Source organism: Trichoderma atroviride, chromosome 2 (genome assembly GCF_020647795.1).
Source record: "Trichoderma atroviride chromosome 2, complete sequence".
Taxonomy (NCBI): domain Eukaryota; kingdom Fungi; phylum Ascomycota; class Sordariomycetes; order Hypocreales; family Hypocreaceae; genus Trichoderma; species Trichoderma atroviride.
Window position 1 is genome coordinate 1,013,242 of NC_089401.1, and position 22,925 is coordinate 1,036,166.

The following is a 22,925-nucleotide window of genomic DNA, read 5'->3' on the forward strand; positions in this document are numbered from 1 at the left end:
ATAGATTGAAAATGAGAGAAACTTGACAGAATAAGAGAAAGCTGAAATAGGTATATGTATTTGAATCGGCTGTAATGCTACCTAATTGGCTATTCGGCTGATTGTAATTCCGTAACATCTTTCTGCAGGATTATTGCTACGAAATCTTTGTTTTGATGCCTAGAATGACCCCGCCTTTGATCCTAGATGCATTTTTATACCACACATACGCTTTTAGTCAACAATCAACTGGCACCAATCCAAAATCATGCGTTTGCTGAAGACTAAGCTCATATCCGAGCCTGGCGCTCTCGAGATCGAAGAATTTGATGATACTAGCACTCCTAAATATGCCATCCTATCACATAGATGGGGCAATGATGAGCTTACCTTACAAGATGTGGAGAGAGGTACAACGGCAAAAGAGGGATTTAAGAAAGTACAGCAATCTTGCGACATGGCTAAGCGAAATGGAATCGATTACATTTGGATTGACACCTGCTGCATCAATAAGGAAAGTTCTTCAGAGCTTTCCGAGGCAATCAATTCTATGTATCTTTGGTATTTCAAGGCTCATATATGCTACGCTTATCTTGCTGATGTTCCATCAACACCTTTTGAGGAGAGCCAGTGGTTTACTAGAGGATGGACTTTGCAAGAGCTTCTTGCGCCTGCAGATCTTGTGTTCTTTGATGCAAATTGGAAAAGTCTCGGGACGAAAGAAGGTTTACAAAGGGAAATATCCAGCTGCACTGGTATCCCCGTTGATATCCTCTCCGGCGATGATGACTTAGAAACATGCAGCATTGCACAAAGAATGTCATGGGCCGCAAAAAGAAGCACAAAAAGAGTGGAAGACCTTGCTTATTGCTTGTTAGGCATATTCGGAATTAATATGCCGTTACTATATGGAGAAGGGGAACGAGCATTTATTAGACTTCAGGAAGAGATTATGCGAGTTTCGGATGATCACAGTCTTTTTGCATGGGAATCTTCTGATAATCGTGGAGGATTACTAGCTACGTCTCCAGCAGCATTCAAAGGTTCCGGAAACATTATCCAAGTCAGCCATGTTGATGACTCTCACAACGCTTTGACCAGAAGCAGTAGAGGGGTTCACTTAGACATCCGGCTCATCGGCATGGGGGCTCAGAAATTAGGCCTTGCGCTGCTTCTTTGTAAAGAACGCGATGGGTCAAACAACCAAATCGCCATTTATCTTACGGATCTCACTGGGACAATGGAAACATTTCAAAGAGTTCGGAGCGAAGAACTTAAGCGACTCGATTTAGTAAAGACTAGATCTTCGCAATATTTAACGAGGAGGGCATGTGTCCAAACAGGTCGGCTGATACCTACACGAAGGCCAAGAAGGGAAATTGATGCCATGAGGACATATGAGCCCTATGATGACGTTGTGTTGGAATTTTTAATAAATCGCTTGCAGCCGGAAGCGTTATTACACGCAGCACAACAAGGTGATCAGGACGATGTGTGGTTGATGTTGACCCGTAGGGACATTGACATCAACTTGAGGAATCGGAGTGCTTGGCCAGCGTTATTTCTTGCAATAAGCTGTGGCCATGAGGTAGTTGTGAAAATGCTACTTGCTCAAGGTGCCGATACCAACCTGGAGATTGGAGATGGTTATACACCACTGATATTAGCCATTGAGAAAGGTCATAAGAATATCGTTAAGTTGCTCCTAGAAAGGATCGCGGGTGTTACAGTGGAGATGAGAAAGGGCACAGATGTCTGGGAAGTTCTCAGTCGTGTTACATCACTCGAAGATGAAATCCTGTCTGATGTCATCGAGGAAGTACGCAATGCTTGTGGCTGGAAAAATGATCGATTGCCGTTATTTTTGTGGGCTGCTAAACATCAACAAGAGAGCATCATCAAGCTGCTGCTGGACAAGGGCGCAGAGGTCGATTTAAAGAACAAGTATGGCCCGATACTTCTCAGATGGGCCGCCAGAGGTGGACATAGAGGCTTTGCTGAGTGGCTGATTGATAGAGGCGTTGAAGTGGACTCCAAAAGTTTCTCTTACGGGGATCTGACGCCAGTATCAATAGCTTCTAGTTATGGGAATGAGGATATCTTTAGGTTGCTGCTTGAAAAGGGAGCCAATGTCGAGGCGAAAGATGATAATGGTCAGATGCTATTATTATTTGCTACTAAGCGAAGGCATAAAGAAACTATTAAGCTGCTGTTGGAAAAAGGAGCTAACATTGACACGAAAGATAATATGGGCCAAACATCATTATTACTTGCTATTGAAGAGCGTTCTATCGGAATCGTTGAGCTGCTGCTGGAAAAAGGAGCTGATATTGAAGCAAAAGGTAACAAAGGTCGGACGCCGCTGTTGCGGGCTGTTGCTATAGGGTATCCAATGGAAGATGGTATTAAGCTGCTGTTGGAGGCAGGAGCTAATACTGAGGCACAAGATAATGATGGCTGGACGCCATTATTACTTGCTCTTGAAGCGAAGACTGTTAGAATCGCCAACCTGCTGCTTGAAAAAGGAGCTAATATTGAAGCAAAAGATAATGAAGGTCGGACGCCGCTGTTGCGGGCTACTACTATTTATGAGAATTCGGAAGCTATTAAGCTACTGCTTCAATACGGAGCCGATATTGAAGCAAAAGACAATGAGGGTCGGACGCCGCTGTCGTGGGTTATTATTGTTTATCAGAATTCGGAAGTTATTAGGCTGCTGCTTAAATACGGAGCTAATATTAAAGCAAAAGATAATGAAGGCCGGACACCGCTATCTTGGGCTACTATTAAACATCGAAATATGGATATTCATCATCTACTAGGTGATAACGGAAAGACGGCGAAGAGTTAGGATAACAATAGTTAGATTTATATGATTTGCGTGAAACTCTGTATTTATAGACAACAGTGGTTGTTACGCGAGTGCCCCCTTCATCTTGTATGGTTTTCTTTTTAATCACTATTAGTATGCCTTTGTAAGTAGTTATATGTTGTGCGATGTGCGTTGGTATCTCTCTGCACTACATTACCTCTTGTCATCTTTGTCAAAGGCGAGAGAAGTTGGCTCAGCCCCGTTAGTGACCTACTGATGCCCATGGCGCCATGCTGGGCTCGCTATAGATACATGTAGTGTCTATAGGTGCTTATTGAAATTACATCTAGTCTCACAAGGTTCATTTTTTTCTTTTATTGTATCTGAAGCACATATAATACATTCAGCTTTCCATACATCTAATGCTATGCAGAAGACATTTGCCATCAGGGATGGCCATCCAGTCATTGCTCTTACAATTAGCGCTGCCAGGATGTGGCCTCTGTCTAACATGAACATGACACGATCAATAGTGTTTAGAGTTACAAAGTTATTTGGTTGACTGATGAATCATTCTATGATTCACTAACTGTGACTCACGTTTCGCGTCAAAACACAATACAGCTTTCTTGTGACAGAGAGCAGGAACAGCAATTTCAGGAGCCAATGGCAATCTAGGGTGGCGGAGATGAGGAGATCCCAAATAGGCAATGTGTGAGTCAAGCAGACAACACCATCAGTTTGAACTGGCCCCACCACCAAACAGCACTATCCACAAGCTATCGGCTGCTTCCGTCTGCTCTAGCCGCGGGAACAGAGATGGAAATAAACTTGTATATAAAGATCTATCGCTGAATCTATAAGATCGATCAACAAAGTCAATTCCAAGCAACAACTCACCAGTGCAGGCGAAAATCATCTCGCTCTCTCTTACACTCTCTACAAAAAACCCAAACCGCCAAAATTCTAGACATAGGAGCCACCTGTGACCAACTCATAGCAAGCATGGAGGATAAATCCCCTTCTCTCTGTAGGCTGTGCGATGTAAAATTCGACAGTCCAAGTGAATGGCGACAGCACGCAAAGAGCGACTGGCAGTATGCCTCACAGTTTGGTCAAAAAGAGGAACCCGATGTTGGATACTAATCTTCTTTGGCAGTGTCTACAATCTCCGAATGAAAATCGCAGAACCTGGGGCCGTCATATCACCGCCATTAGCATCACAGAGCACAAAAAGAACATCATCACCAAAGGGAAAGAAAGCTGTAGAGGTGGAAGATGATGCAAACTTGAACGATGAATCTGGTGATGACAGTGACGGTGATGTGGATGGTGGCACAGAGCTTTCCGCACAGCTGGAATTTAACTCCGGACAATGTCTCTTTTGCGGCGAGAAGCACGAAAACTTTGGCGAAAATCTCGAGCACATGTCCAAAGCACACAGCTTCACCATCCCTCAACCAGCCTATCTCATAGTCGAGCCCGAGACGCTCGTCGGATACTTGCACCTCGTCATCCACGGAAACGGCGAATGCATCCTATGCGCCGCACGTCGCAGCACTGTCGAAGGAATCCAACACCACATGACCGCCAAAGGACACTGCCGCTTCAACGTCGCATCAGACCTAGCCGAATTCTACGATGTTCCTTCGCGGGAATACCAAGCCGGCGAGAAATCCTTGCGGCTACCTTCGGGGAGACTTCTCAGCCACCGGACAGGACCAAGCCGATCAGCCCTGGCGAGAATAGCTCGCCAATCAGCAGAGCGCCACTTGGAAGATAGTACGACCACGGCGTTGGCAACACGACCAAATGAATCAGAGCTTGTTCCGGCGCAGAACAACGACGACAATCCTCCTCTAGCAGCACCGTCCACGCAGCTATCACAGCTTAGTCGGGGCGACCAGCAAAGTCTTGCACATCTACCTGATCATGAAGTGCGATCGCTCCTCGCAACCAGTGCGAGGGCCATTGATCAATCGAAACGAGAAGAGCAGCATTCGCAGCTCGGACTTGCGCAGGCGGGGAATACAACGTTGACTGGGCATTTTAGAATGGATACGTCTAAGCGATTCAGAGGACCTTGGGGTTAGGGCGATGTCATACATCCAGCGGTTTTGGATTGTTTAACAAAACTCTTTTCCCTTTTCCCCTCTTTTCTTTCTAGTAGCGAGAGCGTTGTAGATGCATCTATAGCGAATACAGTTCTATTACAATGCAAATGACAGTTTAGTAAATGTGAAACGGCCATCTAGGTCGGCAAAGTTACCAGATAAGCTTAGAATTTTGGAGTACCTGCAGCTTAAATGCAGAGTGAAGCAAGATATTCGCTTTGATTCAACTGCCACTCGTCTGAATGGGGAATGCTATACAAAATACAATATGCCTAATATAAAGAGTGCACATATAGATGCGATTTAGTCTGACCCTTAAATCGATCATGCATAATTATTCTATTTACTTGGCTGTAATTCCACGCAGATTTTGACATAGCAAAATAAATGACCCGTGCATATAAAAAAAAAAAAAAAGAAAAAAAGAAAACAAGACAAAGTAAAATAGGTGCTGGAGAGTCCGTTTCCTTCTCATACCCTTGATCCCTCCCATTCAGCCGTGAACATCCGTCCTCAGCCCAGACCCAACAATTTCCACCTTATCCATTACCGTGGCCTTCCCTTCCTAACAAATCCTTCCAGCTCATGATAACAACCAGGTTACGTCCGCAAACACATTTGAAAGAGATATTGTCTTCTCTCTCATAAAAGGGTATAATATGCCTATTCAGAAAAAAACAAAAGAAATGATATAGGGCGTCAAGCGCGACAAACATTCAAGCCATCTTCCCGAATATGTAGCTCGGCGTTGAATATAGTACTGTGAGGGCCGAAACATCATGACTTACGGCCCTCTCAAATATATGCTCTTTCAGCGTCAAGAAGCTATTCAGACTGCTAGAATGCTCGGTAATGACTGAGGCTAATGATGGGGAAAATTAGCACAAGGGGTAAAAATGGCTATGCAATAATAAGTATTTATCGTTGCTTGCCGCATCGGCGCATCTCAGACGTGCAGTCTGCCGACACAAATAGCGCTGCCAAAGAAATAAAGCGGCGTTAAAAATGCTTCGATTTGATATTTGCGCGAACAGCACAATATTAGAATTATCGGAATCTCGTATTGGCACTTTCAGATGGCCGGATTCCCTAATTGGGCGGAGGGGATTGGGGTGTAGCGGGTCACGATGCTCATTGGGTATAAGCCACATGACTTACACCCGCGACCTCGAGACTTGTTCATGGGATTTAATGACGCCCACTGCTAAGACGGATCTGCGGCAGAATAATCCTCGCAGAAGATTTCGCACGATCCCAGAGACGTCGATGTCTGAAGAATAGACAATAGCAAATAATTAGTATTGACGAAAAGTCGCTGCGTGTAGGAGTGTAAGAGGGTAGGAAAGCTTTACGCTCGCGGGGGCCCATCGTTATATGCGGCGGCGGCAGCATATACCGACTGAGCACCTGATGCTTGGTGCGAAGTGAGGGCTGGGTAGCCGCTGTCGGTGTAGGCCGAGGGAGCAGTCTCCCATCGAGGAGGCGTTGCGGCCGCAGCATGGTGGCTGAGAGGTGTGTGCAGGCCAGCGCTGGCATATGGACTGGCCACTGCTCTCGCGTCATATGCAGAGACGGCGGGAAGCTGTGCTGTGCTGGTATTGATACGCAACGATGACTGCGGAGGGCTATGGTGGTTGCGAAGGCCGGAGGGGCTGAGTCCTCGGCCTGCACTTGTAGAGTATGTGCCGGTAGATGCCCAAGATGCTTGTCGAGGCAACGGCATCGCTTCGTGATGGCTCGGGCTGTAACCCGAGTGCATGGGAAACTGGCCATGAGAATCTGCATGCTGTGAAGAAATGCCGTGTTGTGACCCGATGCCATGGTGACCAGCCGGCGGGGCGCCATATGACGGCGCGCTCACGGGGTTCATCATACTGCTGGGGCTGGCACTATATTTACCAATGATTTTTTTCAGTGCTGGCTCAAGAGTCGACCATGGGAAAACCTTGACGTCCTTCTCGATGTTGCGGGGCTTGGGGTGAGGGAACGCCATGATGATCTTGAAGAACTCTTCGCTGTCCGCCTTGGCCTTTGAGACGGTGACGGGATGAAATCCCTCGAGGTTGCGGCGAATGCGGTTCTTCTCTTCAACACTAAATCGATTAGGAGCAGCCACAAGCTGCTCAAGTAGATGAATCGTGTCAACAGAGGTGACATAGCAGTCAGATTTCTCTTGCCACCAGATGCATGAAATGCAAATGCTGTTTGGGGGCCTCTCGTTCACCGCAACGGCCTTGAAGCTCACATGCAAGCTCGCCTGGTGCTGGCTCTTCTTGAACTGGACAATTCTGCGGCGATTGGACCACTCTTCTTCCGTCCACTTGGCAGCCATGTCGTTGAGATTACCATTAATCTTCAAAACCGCCTTGCTGGTATACATGGGGTGGAAAGCGCCGCCTCCGCCAGCTGTAATTGTGCTGGTGCGGACCAACTGGGGGGGCTCCATTGCTCCCTGAGGAAGAAATGGAGGCATGGTGCGGTAAGTTGGGTCGACTGGATATCGGGGGATGATCATACGTTGAAGAACTTCTGCCCGCACTAGCCAAAGGGTTGCCATAGCCGCTCCATGCCGAATGGGCGCGCCGCTGGTGTTGGTTGTAGTGCGTGTCGGAAAAGCTAGCAGTTCGATAGGCGGATATCATCTCGTTGTTGCCCTGCGGAAATGTATTGGCATATTGGCCTGGTTGTTGCGGATACTCATACGTATTTGTAGCGGCTGAAGGAGGCGCTTCAGCTTTCGGTGAAGGACTCGCCTGATCGATCTCGGGAGCAGGTGCTGTGCTGCCATCTTTGGACATTTTGTCTGCCCGCGTGATGTCATCCTCGGACCCTTCCAGGTAGTGGAAAGTCCCTGCGGCTGTCCGCGAGATCTCTCCTCCTGCTGGAGCCTCTATAACAAATGACACAGGCACGCTGGTATTGCTTCCTGTGACCAGAGACTGCGGCGCGTCTATACTGCACGAGAATGCAAAGCCACTGCTATCTTGAGAATCTCGGATAAGATCTGCAGGGCACTTTGCACTTCCAAATAGCACAAACGCCTGAGGAGAGAAGAGATCGTCTTGCGAATGTATCTTGAAATGAATTTTGGTTCCAAAGACGCCGGAAGATGGGTGGAAAGTAACAACGGTAGGTCTCGGTGGCATGTATTGAGCTACTGCATTGTTGTTGCTCGCGAATGACGACTGGTTATATTGGGCATACTTTTCAGCTTGCTGAGCTGAAAACGCCGTGGTAGAATATGGTTCATAAGCTGGATCGGCAAATGACGCCGTATCGTAGCCTGTTATGGTGCCAAAATAGTGATCCTGTTAGCTCTCTATTCTTCATCTCCAACTCTCACTCTTTTATGCTCTGAAACAACTGGGAACTCACCATTAACTGGAGGTAACTGAGCCTTGCTGTAGGCCATGTCGAAGTCGCTCGGCGGGGAGTCCCGACTTGGATCCCCCCTTTGTGCTGCTTGAACAGCTTCCTCGTATGTAAGAGTAAGGGTTTCTGGCGACCCAAAGTCGTCGTCAGGGTCGACAATTATGGGTTTAATTGGAATTGGAAGAAAGCCCGGCTTTGGATCTCGTAGTGTTAGTGTTCAATGGTTCTTCTTGTCTCGAGAAGCCAAGCTTCGTCTTGGAACAAAAACAGGAACGGGGCAAAGTAATTAGATCAAAAGACAATTGAGCTTTTTTTTGCTCCGTAGTGCTGTTGCAAGAGAAGAAATGCTGGAACAAAGTCTGGGACTCGACTCACCTCAAAGAGTCTGTAGGATGGAGACTGGAACTTGGCAGTAGACATGAAGATGTTGAAAGAGGGGAGAAAACGCGGTAGAGGGGGGATTGATCAAAGAAAAGGTAAAGTATGCAGGCCCTCTCTGTCTTAGCTAAGAGGTCGTAGATGTATAGTAATGTTTTAGACTGGGTCTCGACGAGGTCTTATCCTGCGAGGATCACGGTACTAGGACGGTGCTCCCTTCCTTCGCCTAGCTTGGCTCGGAGATTTGATACACGGCAATTCCCCAGAGGCCAAAGCAAAGGCCAACACTTTTTTGGACTCTTCGAGACTTGTAGACTGATGTCGCCTTGTTAGTGACTTGTCTTTTCCATCAAGGGGTGGGGTATAGGTGAGACACTCACCAGGTCCGAAGGAATCTGACTGGGGAGCCGAGAGGCGGAGAAGTGACCCAATCCTGCACAGACACAGTTGCATTCCAAAAAGAGCAATCAAGTATGCTGCGAGGGAGAAGCTGCTTTCCCCTTTCCGCCGGATGCTTGTCAAGGCAAATAGCCAACTTCTCGAGGCTGTGTGGGTGTGATTTAAGCGGGGAGAAAGCCGAACGAGTACTCGAATAGCGGTAACGGCAGTACGTCGATGAGAAAGAAGCGCAGATCTTAGTCCTCTGGTCTCTCAAAGAAGTGTCGAGATTGAATGCTATGACGAAGAGTACTCTCGTCACGAGGGTTCACTGCGGTCTAATCAGACAAGTTAGCATTCTTCGCATCGAACTGCAAGTCAGTTTCTGGCCTAGGACATCAATACAAGCTGGGACATGCATAGCGATGCGCCAACGCAAGGGAGAATGACGCCGAAATTGGCCATCGGAACGGTCAAACATACAGGCGATAGCTCGCAAAGTGATGAGAAGCTCAAAGATAGCGCCGCAGTACTACTACGCGGATGTCTTAACAACAGTGGGACCGCTGTGGCGAGGTCCTGCTGGACTGCTGGACTGTTTGCCGTTAGAAACACGCAATTCAGTAATAGTCAATCGCAAGCCAGATCCCTCGTGAGCCGCCCAGTTGCAAGCGATAGTAGTGTTCGTTTCAAAGGGAGGAGAGAGGTGTGTGAATAAAATATGCGAAGCTAGCAAAGCGAAGGCAGATGTGTAAAAAAGGGCGAATGGCATATGCAAATAAGATTCGGGAGAGTCAAGGTCTCAGGCTTCCACATAGATGATCTTGTGAAGTGGGAAAGAGAGAGAGAGAGAGATGCGAGACATGAGAGGTGTTTCTTTTTGAAGACTTGATGGTGTATGCAAGTCTAGATAGCCGTCGATCGGCGCCAGGCCGAGCCGGGCCCCAGCATTAATAACAGGATAGTAGGAGCAAGAATGGGGAAGAGAGGAAGCGGAGATGGTGATTTCGCGGGACAGATCAACCAATCAGTCCAAAGTTGGAGAGGACTTATAGGAGGGTCTAGTTGTTACCACCACAAGGGCAACCTCCCTTGTACCAGAGGAGATGTACCATACTAAGGAGAGGGAAGCTCTCTTTTCTCTCTCTCTTCTCTTTCCCTCAACCCTGTGAGCTCTCATTATCCCCAAGTCCAAGCTCTAAACGGCTTGCAGGTAGCGGCAACAAGGGGCAGACAGGGCATGGTCATATAAAGCGGGGATAGCTCTGACGCCAACAGATCATGCCTATCTGAAGATATACGGAACGCTGGGATCGGATCTAACATCATCGCATCTGGGCAGGGCGCTATGAACGGCGGCCGACCATGGTCGGTTGTGGGTCATGAAAAAAAGAAAAGTAGCACGCGCATCTGGGGATAGCAGGGTTGAAGCAGGACCATGGCCAAAAGAAGACAGTGACCGGGTCCCTCAGCCCTGAGTCTCTGGTATGCCAGATTTGCACGTCTTGTAAAGGGTGGACTCTACAAGGATGGAAGAGGTACAGCAGGCCAAAACGACTGAGGAGAGGGGGTGTAGTGCCAGATGCCAAATGTGCAAAGCGGAGCTCGGCGATGATCTGGAAGGGAGGAGCTCACACAGTTGTAACCATATGCCGGCAGACAACCAGGCCAAGAAGGGTCAGACGGGAAGAGACGGCAAGCTGTGCTCGATACTCCATATGGAATTGGCAGATGCCAAGTGCGAGCTCGCCCCCCTTTTTTGTAAGTCATATCGGCAATAAGTAGCAATATGATGAGTTAGATGACGGGATCAATCTTTGTGGCCCTTTTTTTCTTCTTCTCTTTCTCTCTCTGCGAGGGTGTGTGTGACAGGGCTTGCAATATCCGCTCGCATGCCAAGGTCAAGATGGTATAAGTGGCCAGGGGCAAGAGAAGTAGACTCGGGCAATCCCGGTGAGGCTGTAACGTAGCCATCCCGTGCTGAAGAGTAATAAAAAAAATAACAAAATAACAAAAAAAAGGATAGGTAGAGAGTACTAGAAAACTTGGTTGCCAGCTCACCTCAAGTGTACGAATGCCAAGAGCTCTCCGGCTCAATATGTTACCCTGTGGCGGCGGCCGTAGGAGTGAACTGAGCGCGCGTATAAGTCCCGGTACGTACTCCGTACTGCGACTAAGCTACGGCCAGTCTGGTAAACACTGCGGGCTCACTCTCGTGTCGTCGTCCGAGGCGTGGCCGTATCCCGTCTATCCTAGTCCTTGGTCAGCAAGAGCCAATGGCTGGTGTCCTAGTGCTACTTGATTGGGGAAACAAGAGCCACTCAGTCGGGCTTTGATGGCGGACCACCGGCAGTGGTGGGCCTTGGCCGCAGCAGCTCAGCAGCTCAGCAGCAATGGCGTCCTACCAGAGCCTGCAGAGAAAGGGATCAGCGGCCAAAAGATCCACTGAGATCAGAGTCGAGGGCGACGCCCCCCGGCTTGGGCTAAGCTTAGCGCCCAAATGCCACCTGAAGACCGGCGCAGCGGGCGGCCAGCTCAAGGGTCCGAATGAGCTCAAGCGCCCCAGCCCGGCAGGGGAGGCCCCTGATGGCCATGCTCAGATGAGAAGCCTCTTGCTTGCTGGTGAGCTCTTCTTACTCATACTGCGGTACACAGCTGCCTGTGGCATGCCAAGTTGGCTAGCTTGGGTGGGGAGTTCCCGTTATAAGCCTCTTGCCTATGCGCCTCTATCGGGGAGTGTTGACGGCATCGACTTGATCAAAGGGAGCAAAGGGAGAGCTTGGTATAATTCGACCCCGGCATATAGGAAAAGAGGCAAGCAGACGCTTGGCTTCACCACTTACCTGTGCCCTGTGCTCTGAGTTCCCTTGCAACTTAGTCGACTGCGCTAATAGCAAATTTTGGATAGCAGGGCCTGGATCCTCTCAAATAAAAATTGGCCCAAGCTAGACCGAGTATTCAGGAGCGCGCCCTGAACATCAATGGCAGGCAAGGAGTACCGTAGTTTGGCGTGGCGTGTGATGCTGGCGATCGGAACCCGGATTTCCCTTGCCAAGATCGGCCGTCTTTGCGGTGATGGACTTCACCACTCTGATATCGCCGTCGTCCGCAAGCAAGTTATTGCTTCTTTTCCTGCTCATATCCAATCGAGTTAGCGATAGATCGCCCTTTCTATGAGCGTCACCAGGATCTTGTGGTGGGATCCATTTTGCCTCTGCCGAGAATGATGCACTTGTACAAACGGCCACCACCCCTGTATATCACGTTTCTACTGCCGTTGATGGCTTATTCTAGGAAGCTAAGGCTAAAAGCATGAACAAGTAGGAAGTGGATGGCACGCGCTTCAAATCAGCAAAGACGAGCGGACAGAACGATTGGTGGTTGTTAATCATCTTTCATTGCTCTTCGCGGTTTTGTCTTTGGCATAGCATAACCACATGTGCGCATACACTAGCTCTCTCCAGTGGAGAAGGGGCAATGACTAAAGTGCTCGGGAAATAAAGACGGAAAAGTGCAGGCAACAACGCGTAGTAATTGATGAAATCAAGGGTTTTATAAGGAAAGAAGAAGAAGAAGAAAAATGCAGCTTACGTACCGTCGGCCAAAGCTGTGATAGCTCAGTGTTTAACGTGCGCAGCTCTTATCGGTGGTCTCGCCTTGTCTTATTAACTCTTTTATCCTTGATCATGATCTCCAGATAAAGCATAACAGATTGGGTGCGTCATTCGATGCATGTGTCTTACCTTTGCTCTTCTAGATTGTCAGGTCTCTATTCCCTTGATCGTTTCTTGTTCAGCTGAAGCTATTCGTAGTGCTGCTTGCAAATGTCTGACGAGGTTTTGACACATCAAAACTGCAGGCTTCGATTCAAGTTGGAGCCGTCCGTATAACAGATATAAGCTTCATTTTGGAGTGATTGCCCGGTAACGAACTTCTTATACCTGCAGCCAGCCCTCTCGACTTTGCGAAACCAATCTGTTCGCAAACACAGCAAAACGGTATGTGTGATGGAGACCATTCGCTTCCCCACGCATAGGTCATCATGGATATCTCTGAGGCGAACCGAAGATGATTTTGAGGCAGTGGGAGTGATACCCGAGCTGTACATTATATCCAAACCTGAGAACAAGCTCAACTTGACAACGGAGGGTAAGGGTGCGATTCTGCGGCAGCTGAGCGCAGCATGTCCTTGCAAAGTACATAGATGGTAAATAATCCGGGAATAAAAGCATGAAGGTCGCGATTCGAGATCCTATCCCAGCCAAAGCAATGCTAGCGGACTCTAATCTGACGCTGTGAGAGGTGTGTCGAGCCTAGTCACATTTGACTACTGGTGCTGCAACCATGGTGGAGGGGTGACAAGCGGTTCGCATCCGAACGTGAATAGCTTGCAGGGGTCAGATAAGGTTCGGTCCTGCGCGACAGCGAGGCTTCGCTTTCCTGTGGAGGGTCGGTGAACATGATATCGCGGGTCTCACGAAGGCCGCATGCCGCATCGTATCGAATAGCAAAAGGCGAAGGAGAGCTGGCGAGGCACGGCCAATGAGTACAGATGCGCCACTTCGGCTCTTGAAAATGGGCTGGCAGGTGGCATATGCAGGCAGATCCAAGTCATTCAACCGCCCGCCCAGCGGTCACTCTCAGTGGTCACTCCTCGTGGTCACTCCTGGGATGAGACTGCGGATCTCAATGAGAGGAGCGAATGGACAGACGGCCAGCCACCGCCCCATTCCTGGAATACCACCATCGTCGCCAGAGAAATTGGCAACCATCCATGACAGCCAGCGGCTCTCTTGCAGACGTCAAAGGGCGCCTGGGAGCCATCCAAGTGGCCAGGGCCCAGGGCGTGGACCTGCTGAAGGAGGGCGTAAATGCATCAAACGAGATCGACACAGGGGATACGGGGACTCGGGCACCTCGAATTGCAGGGGTGCCGCCTAGCCCCGTGGCGGCACGCAGCCTGTTCGCCTGAAGCGACGCCGTATCGTCCCAAGCGCGCTTCCGAGGAGGACAGGACATGTACGAGACTGGGAAACAAGAGGCGGCGACTGTAGTTGAGAGGACAAGATTCGTCGCAGGGTTTTTCCGTTTCGGAAGATCATAGGCGAGCGAACAGCCCTATCTCAGGGTGCCTGTAGCCGCTACCTCGCCTGACCGCAGAGACTTGCAGTTAGTGGGTGCGCAGGGAGGTGCCGCGTCTAGTACCCTCTACCTGCACAGAGCCGAGCCACGACGGTGCTACGTTCGGCTTCTTGCTCGCTCCAGCTCCAGTCTTCAGCTTGATGGCAACCAAGAGGAACCATGCACTTTACACTAGCAAAGCAAAGGAGAAATAGTTGTAATCTCTGTTGAGCGGAAAGGGCAAGTTGGATGCCATTGGTAGCTCAGTCACTGCCTGTACGATGCTCACTTCATCACTCTCAAGGGCCTCTAGCTCTACAGGGGGCTCTGTTGTTGGCCATGCTTCAATCTCACCAGACGACCCGGTGCCTTGCCCTTGGCACTAGTAGTTATAGTAGTATCTACCGGTAGATAGTCATAGTATATGGGGTCATTCATAGTATAGTACCAGCTACCTTGTCAGCAACCAGACCAGTGAAGATGTCTTGCCAAGTCCCTCGAGGGCGGTCCCGTATAACTGTGCAACAAACACCACCAAGTATACACCTTGAGAGTAGTATTTACTAGTGCTACTAGTATATTCCAAGCTTTACACGGATCCTTTAGCTTGTCCCGTGCCAAAGTACACCAGTGTGGCAGCGTCCAACTGGCACTCAACCTGTCTTGTCTGAGACATCAAAGTGGCGGCTTTGCATCCGCACATCCATCATCCTAGACATCCACCGCATTCCGAGGGCGGTACAACACCCCTCTTCCCAGGCAGACGGCTTATGACCGCGACGATGAAGCAGATACCCGAAAAGGGGGGTAGGGCCTCGGCCTCTGGCGCCAATTCTCATCGTCTGGTTCTCAACTATGCCTCAATCTGGTAAAAGAGACGTCGTCTGACACTCTCTGCCACCTCTTCATGCCTTTGTGTATCCCAATACTAGCTGCTACCCCTCTCCATCCTATCCTCCGACTACGTGGCCGGGCTCTCTTCTCATGTGGCACCTGGATGCTCCCGAGTCTATCCACACGCGGCTTCTCCACCCCTCCCGAGAAATCTCCCGCACCGCACGTTGGTCCACCAGAGAAGACAAATTCTTATTACTAACACTAACCATAGAACCAGCATTCCACGACGATTATTTGTCTAACCCTCCACGAGGCAGTGCGAGTAGACACTAGTTCTCTCCTGATTATGACACAGAGTCCGGGCGGCCTCAGCTGGAATCTACTCGCTCTGAAGAAATATGAACGCCTCTCTCTAAAGTCGTAGCACATACATGTACCGTGTAGTTCAGTTTACATCCATCACCAACCCTAGAGCATTATTTATTGTACCCAAGGTTGGCTCTGCCTTGCATCGAGCTTGAGATTCTTGAATATCTCCACTTATAACCCTGCTACGACTTGGTTCTCGGTTGACTTTCATCATGAATATGTAAAGAAAAGAATATGCAACGTCTTTATTTTAGCTCATTTCTCAAGATGCATCTTTGTTTAACGCTGGTTGGGTAAATAGATGGCGGTTAGCCTAGGCCAACATACCTGGAGCCGCCATTCACACCATGCTCGCTTTTCCGGTTCAATACTAGTTACTCATCCATAGCAATATATGTCATCATTTATGCCATGACATTACCCTAGCATTTTGTTTCTACCATTCATGAGTAGTAGCCATATGTATCAGTTATCCATATAGGCGTTATACCATTCCTATCCTCGCCTGATACGCGTTTCTTTGCCCCGCTCTCTATATTATCCTACTTATTCTTGCAAGAAAAAACAAACACTCACAATGAGTAAACAATTGAAAAATTAACCAAGCAAGCCTCGTAGAATATTCTGGCCGCCTAGCGGTGCACAAGATACAAGGCCCAAAATCTTTGTATTACCACTTCTCTGGCTCACACATGGCCACTGAAACAGTTACTATTCATATCACAGCAGCAACCCGGGATCCTCGAGGCGAAAACACAGATGAGGAAATCGACATGGATGAGGCTCTTTGGCTTCTACAGATCATGCACACTGGAGTCGTACGCACATCTCTGTACGCAGATCTCGCGCTTTCCCTAGCGTTCACTTGTCTCATCAACACGCTTGTCGGCGCGCTTTCATCCTGCCGTGGCACCGGGTCGTAGCTGCTCAGCACTGCTCCCAATGGGATGGATTGGCTGATGTTGTACCGCTGCGCTGGGTCGGACAGTGCCTGTGTCGTTTGGCTGTTGCGACCATCGCCAGGAGCTGAAAACCACAACGATGGGGTATTACCGAGTCGCGAGAGGAGGGCGAATCCGCACCGGTGCACGGAGCAGGCCGTCACACCCAACAGAGTCGCCTGGATCCTGCTCCACCAGCGCTATATCGGCGTCGCCATGGCCCCAATGCGCTGAGCTTGCCCATCGTGGTCATATCTTGCTGGTAGAAAGAGTCTCTCTACTAACTTCTTCTTACAGTAGCAATGGAGGTTGCGGCCTCCGAAGTTAGGGGCGTCGTAATGCCATTGTCCGTCTAGGTATAGGTCGAATCTGGATTGGCTGTAGCCGGAAGAGATCCTTGCCGCGCCAGTTCCGCTTTCGAGAACCACCCTTGCATCGCTGGAGTCCTGTTCGCTGACTGGGTGGCCAGCCAGAGCCAGCCTAGTTCCGCTAGCAGCAGAGCAGTAGATGAGCGTTTCAGGGGCCGAAGCTTTGATGCCCAAGCTGAAGTTGACGGAAGCTGAAAGCTTCGAAAGGAGCGTCAACAGCAGCTATTGATGACGGGATGAACCTTGTCGGTCATACCTGACTCGATCCGCTTGCTCTAGCTGAAGATGAGATGAGCCCCCAAATAGCGGGATTACGGAGCGCTCTACTCTACGTATTACTCCACTCTATCTCAATGACAAATTCTCGATGCAGCTTTCAGCTAGCCCTAGGTTTGCGGTTTACATGGTGTAACCAACAAAAGGATGAGAGCTTCTGCCGTCTTTTTGAGCCCTTGGGTCCTCCTGGAAGCTTCAGGCCTCCATTCGCGAGACGACTACGCGTTGGCATTGGTTTCTTCATTGAGACCTCCTTGGCAGGCGTAGTTGTACATACATCGTATCAAAAATCCTCCGCGCTGAAACCACAGACGAGACGACAGGCTAGCTGAGTCAAACTGTCGCAACCCAACCGAGCAACTGGGAATATGGCCTTTGGGTAGGAGGGCACGGGTATGCTAGTAGCTCATGTTGGATGCAACCAACAAGTTCTTAATACTAGCTGTAGTGAGGGAGCTGGGGTAGTAACACACCTGCACGAGTAACAGTGACGGTAATGCAGCATGAGCTCGTCTTAATCAACAGCTGGGGGTGGGGACCTTGATATTGACTGGCTCCCTAGCCGGTGACCCGCTCGGCGACCAGACGCAGGTAGATGGAGCACACATGCTGGCTAGAAATGCCTGCGAAGTGATGCCTACCACGTGCCAGCGCAAAACGATGCACTTAGATCAAGGCTAGTCACGATCCTGGGAACATGACGATGGGGACCTTGCTCTCCCGTCATCTTTACAGGCTGAGAGCATCGGAATTAACATCCACGTATATGAAGCACTGCCTGTTAATAATTGCTAGGCTACCTGGACGAGCGTCGCACTCTATGCGGACATGGTTGCTGTGATCTCACGTTTGCTCAACCGCCCGCTGCATCATCTCCTGCATCGTGGATAGTCTCGATCCTGCAGCATCGCTCCCGGAGCCAAAGAATTTGGATCTTGGACTGTAGACCGTTTCACACTGCATATCCCCTCTTTTGCACACACTTGTAGTGAATCTCAGTTGAGATAAACTCGGAAAAGATATATCTTATGCTCTGTATGTGGCATACTACAAAGCCTGAGCGTGCGTTGTGGCTGGACCCGGCGTGACGCCAACCCTGCAGTGAAAGATGTATTGGGCAAGCTACTACTACCTGTTAGTTGGTTTGAATTAACTGGGCGGTGGCATCGGTACGTGTATATACCGAATACCGCGAGCAGGATAGCTTCGTACCGCAGTAGAGATATTCTTGCATACGGCTGGAGCATATTGTTGTCCAATGGCAAACCCAAGGTTGGTAAGAGGCCAGCCCAGATAGTAATCATGAGAACATATCTTGGCTATCTACTTGACTCTTCTTTACATTCTATATTGGCCCCCAATCTCATTTCTTTGCCTTGAAGAGACCGCAGGATGGCGAAGTGGATGGTGCACATCACTCTTATCATTCTCTCCCCACGCTTCCAAGATGAGGTGCGAAACTTTGATACTGTGTGCTATTTGGATTTTGAGAAAGGCGGAGACTATTGGTTCCAGCTCCATACGGTGTCCCTAAGCTAGCCTGGCATCTGAGTCCTATATGACGAAACCGTGCACACCCATATGCTCGGGAGAGCCTTAGCCGGCATCTTGATGGAGCCTACCTCCCATGTATACAGAATAGTGTTAGCATGACCCGGCCGCATGGAATTGCAGAGCTTAATGACTTCGTCGATCAGCATGCATATGGAACAAACTCATCCATTTTATGTTGGAGGGTCGAATTATCACTGAGCAACCGGGCAAAATCTGAAATTTATGACACTTACATGTAATTAACTGACTCTAAGTCGCTAAGAACATACAAGAGTGCAAACAATCTCTGCTCTTAGTTATACTCAAAGAGCAGAGACCATCTCGTTACCTAAAGAGCTTTTTTTAAGCGCTGGTGCCGCTCGCATAAGATGCTCCAAATTCCAGTCGACAGAACTATGGATATATGTAAGGTAGAGAGTATGGGCTGAAGTAAGAATCAGTAGCGTGGTGCTACCTACTAGGACAGCCAACGGTTAATGTTAATATGTGGAAAGACGCCGTCAACGAACATGGTGCTGGCCTCGTCTCATCGCTTTTGCTACCCTATGCCTCGTAATACCGCTTTTGGGAGAGTGACTTGGGGCTCGAGTAAAGAAATTGAGGCTATTACTGCTAGATCCAGCTGGAAGTGGTTATGATGTGTAGAGCCCACGTAGGAGCTTGCATGGGTTAGGAAGATGTGCCAATCGGTCATGGGATGTTCGTCGAATCATTGCCTTTAGAGTGCGCCTGTCATATATCACATTCAGAGAGGAGGAAAAGGTGATGTATTTAAGTGACTGGGAGCAGTACGCGTGACTTTAACATGTACTGTAATTGGCCTGGACTAGTAGAGTCAATCTCTCAAGTCAATCAGACGAAAGAACGATCAGCACGTGAGTGTGGCCAAGCATATTTCTTGAATCTATTGGAGTTAGCTCTGCGATTGCCGGGTTCCAGATTCCCATCTCTAGAACAAAACAGGGCAATCTTCCACAGTAGGGAGCAAGCAGCAGATGCAAGCTTGTGAAAAGCAAGACTATGGAAATGCGGTAGTCCTGAATAAGCCATACTTGGGAAGAAGAAAAGTGCCTGAGCGAGGAAAGAGTGTGGGCATGTAACGAGGCAATTCTCATCGGCCATCGTCCCGTGTGCCCGCAGCATCTAGGGTTATACTGTTACCATTGCTGGGTATAGTACAATATTTGGATCATGACACTTTAGGTGGCTCTCATGCCGCCTTTTTGCGCTTCCTTGAATAGTAATAGTCCTACTGCTACTACTAGCATCTCCTTGCTATTCTGTCTGCCGAGCTTCGGGCTCCATTCCGACAGCACATGATTGGACACCGTCGAAGGGGTCGGGAAGACGAGACCAGTTAGTCCAAATTTCTTACTTCTCGCCAGGCATCTGCCTGGTAAACTAGAGAATGGTATAAGCATATATGCTAACCGGGTGTATGAAGAGAATAGAAAGCGGCACGGGGTTATCGACGTATTCTCGGTACGTATAGGAACAGCATCTAAGCCGCGGCCAAGCACAGGTGCAATGCGCACATCGCCCCCATCGGCGGTAAACAGAGAAGGGGGCCAAACCATCGGCCGCAGGTCATCGGTCATAAGGAAGCTACACTTTGACAGGTTGGGTCCAGAGGCATTGGCTAGGTATTTAACCTGTGCGGATCTGGAGGAGTTAACGCCGATTAAGGGTTCTCTTTCAAGCTTCTTTCCACGCCAGAACTTGGCACTGTCGGCTTTCCGCAATATGGGCATCGTGGAGCATGAAGAGGGGATGTGGAGCAGCATTAGGTTCTGTAGAGGACGTAATGGGAAGCGGTATTACTGCCCTATACTAATTTGCAAGGAGTACCTCCTATGGTACTGCCTGAACGCCGTGCATGCCGGTATAACGCAGGTGTGCAGTAGCAGCCGGCTGGGGGCCTTTCCGGTGAGGCGTGGAGCGCGTGCGATCTTTTCATCCTGATCTTGGAAGATGTATGGAGCCCCGTGAGATCCCTGCCGCGCTATTTGACTGCGGATGACGGCAAGGGATCCCCTAATCGCTGCTAGCGCAGGTTGCTGTTCGATGTGATTGGGACCAGGCCATTGGTAACTCGGATATGATCACTTCCGCAATCTTTGGTGACTCGCTGGTCACCTTGCAGTTGGGGCGTGTGATTTGGCGATCAGAGCTGGGGGGTGTGATCAATTATTGGCACGGGGTACTGAGAAATCAAACCTCCATCATTACTTGTACTATCCCAAGTATTATATGTGTTTGTCTACCTTGGAGCCTGTGGGTACTCACTTGTCTATCCAAAGGGAGGAAGAAGCAAGGGAGCCAAAAGGACATACTCGAGGGCTAAAGGGCTAGAGGGAAATAAAAAACGGCGGCTGAGGCCGCGCCCGAGTGAGACACGGGACTGTCAAACAGGCACGGCGCACAGCCGGGCACTGACGGCGCAGAACTGTCTCAGTATGGGAGCATTTCCTTGGTTCCTTCAGACGGCGTCTAGAGGTAAAGCCGCGTAGGGAAAAGCGTAACGTGGATGGTGAGACTGGCGGATCCAAACTCGACTCGAGGGCATCCCAATCTGGCATCCCATCAGCCAACTCTGGCGAATCCAGCCAGCCACCAGGCGGCCCGAGGCTGACTGCGGGCACTTTTGCTGCAGCCCTTTGGCTCTTGGCTCAGCCAAATCTCTTTGATCTCCTACGGCGCATAGTGCAGCTGTGCCGCGGCCTGAAGGGGATGTAGCGGTGAATGAGAGACACAGCGTGCGGCATACCTGTGTCTACGAGCATTTCGGGGACAAAGCAGCGCGGAGCCGTTCGGAAGATACGGTACGGAAGATTGTTGCCAGCAGGCAGCAGTCTTGCACACATGATTGACATGCGTATCTTCTTGTACTGTACATGCGAGTTGATGTACCAACAGTACTTGGCTATTCAACAGCAAGTGCACTCACAGCGGTGGTCTTACTACTGCTACTCCTACTCGTAGTAATATGAAGTAACCTATGAGCGAGTTACTCATAATACTGCATATACCGAGCATGGATGGATCCAGTTCACGAACAAGCCTCGGCCGCAGCCAAAGGGGGGCAGCTTTGCCCCGGCTGAGATGAAATTAACGACTGTAGCTTAATGATTGCCAGCATTAGCCTATGGAGCCCTCATGTCCATCCTTTTAGGGCAGTCATTTTCATCTTTGTTGCCCTGAAGCTCTTGCGCCATAGGATTCTGGGATAAGCGAAAAAGCGGCTCGCGTCTTGCGCTACCGGTACTCCTCCGCGATGAGCATCGGCGATACGAAAACGCCACGCCTAGCTTAGATCTTTTGTTTTGACGCGTCTTGGGAGAAAAAAACGAAACAAACTCCCCCAGAGATGATCGATTGGAGCAGCGCAGTGTCGTATCCGATTCTGGGCAGGCAAGGATCCTTGAGGTGATCCCCCCTAGATTTCGCAATTGCAAAAGAAAATTTTCAGTCTGGGTGACGTCTCTCTTCCCTGTAAAGCTGAATGGGTCTCCAGAGCAGCAGCATCTCCCATCCGCAAGCAAGGAACCCCCCCTGTACCGCGATCCAGGGTCCTACGCGGGATGCACACAAGCCCCAGCCGCGCCCGGGTAAAGTCCGATCTGAGAGAGCTACGGGCTCGTGTGTATTTCGTGCTGTGGAGAGAAGCTCAGCGTCCAGGAAGGGACCTATGCAGGACAGTAGTAAGAAGAGCCGCCCTGGGCTACGCCACGTCAGGTGGAAGCAGGGCGATGGATGTAGGGGGGCGACAGTGAGTTCGCGGATGCGGGTATTTGTCGGTAGGCGGTGTTGGCGGATGAAGATGATGCTACGAGTGCCAAGGGGACAGCGAATACGACGAGGCACCTGACTTTATCACCGTGTGCGGGTGAAGACTAGGGCGCAGGCTGAGCTGGAGCTGAGGCTCGGCCGCAAGTTCCTGTGTTACTGACCGTGATATTCGTTGTCCTGCGAGTACGTGGCATGGCACTGGCGTTTAATGGCTGCATACCGCTCGGAAGAGCCAAGATACTGAAGCTGCCAGCTATGAGCACGCGATTCTTGAAGGTTGAAAGTGTCTTCGAAGTGGTAAATATTCCGGGCTATGTTGCGAGTTGGCTCCAGCGAATGGCTCTTGAATCTCAGTCGCTCTGATTGGTAGTCAAGCTGTTCAACAAGTATACGAGAATAGCACATGAGTCACTGGTGCTAGTGAAGGGTCGTAAAGGTAAGATGGCAAAAATAATGGACTTAGGAAGAGAAAGGGCAATAGCTATAGCTTGGTATTTGCGTAGGTACAGTGTGCATTGAATTACTGCCATCACGAATTCCAATTTGTGTAACAACAAAGATCAACAATGCTAAAGCTGTGTGGTGACTTACATGAAAACACATCATCGCTTCGGCCAAGTGTGCTGATTAAGGATAG

The 22,925-nt window shown here is 49.6% G+C and overlaps 8 protein-coding genes across 9 annotated transcripts; 5 read left to right on the top strand and 3 right to left on the bottom strand.

Moving 5' to 3' along the window:
- Window positions 1-181: 181 nt before the first annotated feature.
- TrAtP1_003034 (uncharacterized protein) lies at window positions 182-2,830 on the top strand (the record flags this gene model as incomplete). Its single annotated transcript, XM_066111717.1, has 1 exon — window positions 182-2,830. The coding sequence occupies exon 1, from the start codon at window positions 248-250 to the stop codon at window positions 2,828-2,830; it is 2,583 nt and encodes an 860-aa protein (XP_065967796.1). The 5' UTR covers window positions 182-247.
- Window positions 2,831-3,633: 803 nt separating this feature from the next.
- TrAtP1_003035 (uncharacterized protein) lies at window positions 3,634-5,010 on the top strand. 2 transcript variants are annotated; one of them, XM_014087647.2, is made up of 2 exons: window positions 3,634-3,888; window positions 3,951-5,010. In XM_014087647.2, the coding sequence occupies exons 1-2, from the start codon at window positions 3,797-3,799 to the stop codon at window positions 4,882-4,884; spliced, it is 1,026 nt and encodes a 341-aa protein (XP_013943122.1). In that variant the 5' UTR covers window positions 3,634-3,796; the 3' UTR covers window positions 4,885-5,010. The 2 variants fall into 2 exon arrangements, with proteins under 2 accessions (XP_013943122.1, XP_065967797.1); XM_066111718.1 differs by having other exon boundaries at window positions 3,634-5,010.
- Window positions 5,011-6,253: 1,243 nt separating this feature from the next.
- TrAtP1_003036 (uncharacterized protein) lies at window positions 6,254-7,237 on the bottom strand (the record flags this gene model as incomplete). The annotated part of the gene is made up of 1 exon (XM_066111719.1): window positions 6,254-7,237. The coding sequence occupies one exon, from the start codon at window positions 7,235-7,237 to the stop codon at window positions 6,254-6,256; it is 984 nt and encodes a 327-aa protein (XP_065967798.1).
- A 16-nt stretch (window positions 7,238-7,253) lies between these two features.
- TrAtP1_003037 (uncharacterized protein) lies at window positions 7,254-10,927 on the bottom strand (the record flags this gene model as incomplete). Its single annotated transcript, XM_066111720.1, has 3 exons — window positions 7,254-8,188; window positions 8,281-8,470; window positions 10,904-10,927. The coding sequence occupies 3 exons, from the start codon at window positions 10,925-10,927 to the stop codon at window positions 7,254-7,256; spliced, it is 1,149 nt and encodes a 382-aa protein (XP_065967799.1).
- Window positions 10,928-11,426: 499 nt separating this feature from the next.
- TrAtP1_003038 (uncharacterized protein) lies at window positions 11,427-11,894 on the top strand (the record flags this gene model as incomplete). Its single annotated transcript, XM_066111721.1, has 1 exon — window positions 11,427-11,894. One exon carries the CDS (start codon window positions 11,427-11,429, stop codon window positions 11,892-11,894), a length of 468 nt encoding a protein of 155 aa, XP_065967800.1.
- A 1,913-nt stretch (window positions 11,895-13,807) lies between these two features.
- TrAtP1_003039 (uncharacterized protein) lies at window positions 13,808-14,005 on the top strand (the record flags this gene model as incomplete). Its single annotated transcript, XM_014087649.2, has 1 exon — window positions 13,808-14,005. The coding sequence occupies one exon, from the start codon at window positions 13,808-13,810 to the stop codon at window positions 14,003-14,005; it is 198 nt and encodes a 65-aa protein (XP_013943124.2).
- Window positions 14,006-14,936: 931 nt separating this feature from the next.
- TrAtP1_003040 (uncharacterized protein) lies at window positions 14,937-15,324 on the top strand (the record flags this gene model as incomplete). The annotated part of the gene is made up of 3 exons (XM_066111722.1): window positions 14,937-15,022; window positions 15,087-15,214; window positions 15,269-15,324. The coding sequence occupies 3 exons, from the start codon at window positions 14,937-14,939 to the stop codon at window positions 15,322-15,324; spliced, it is 270 nt and encodes an 89-aa protein (XP_065967801.1).
- A 6,256-nt stretch (window positions 15,325-21,580) lies between these two features.
- TrAtP1_003041 (uncharacterized protein) lies at window positions 21,581-22,886 on the bottom strand. The gene has a single exon (XM_066111723.1). It carries the CDS (start codon window positions 22,691-22,693, stop codon window positions 22,442-22,444), a length of 252 nt encoding a protein of 83 aa, XP_065967802.1. The 5' UTR covers window positions 22,694-22,886; the 3' UTR covers window positions 21,581-22,441.
- Window positions 22,887-22,925: the final 39 nt, after the last annotated feature.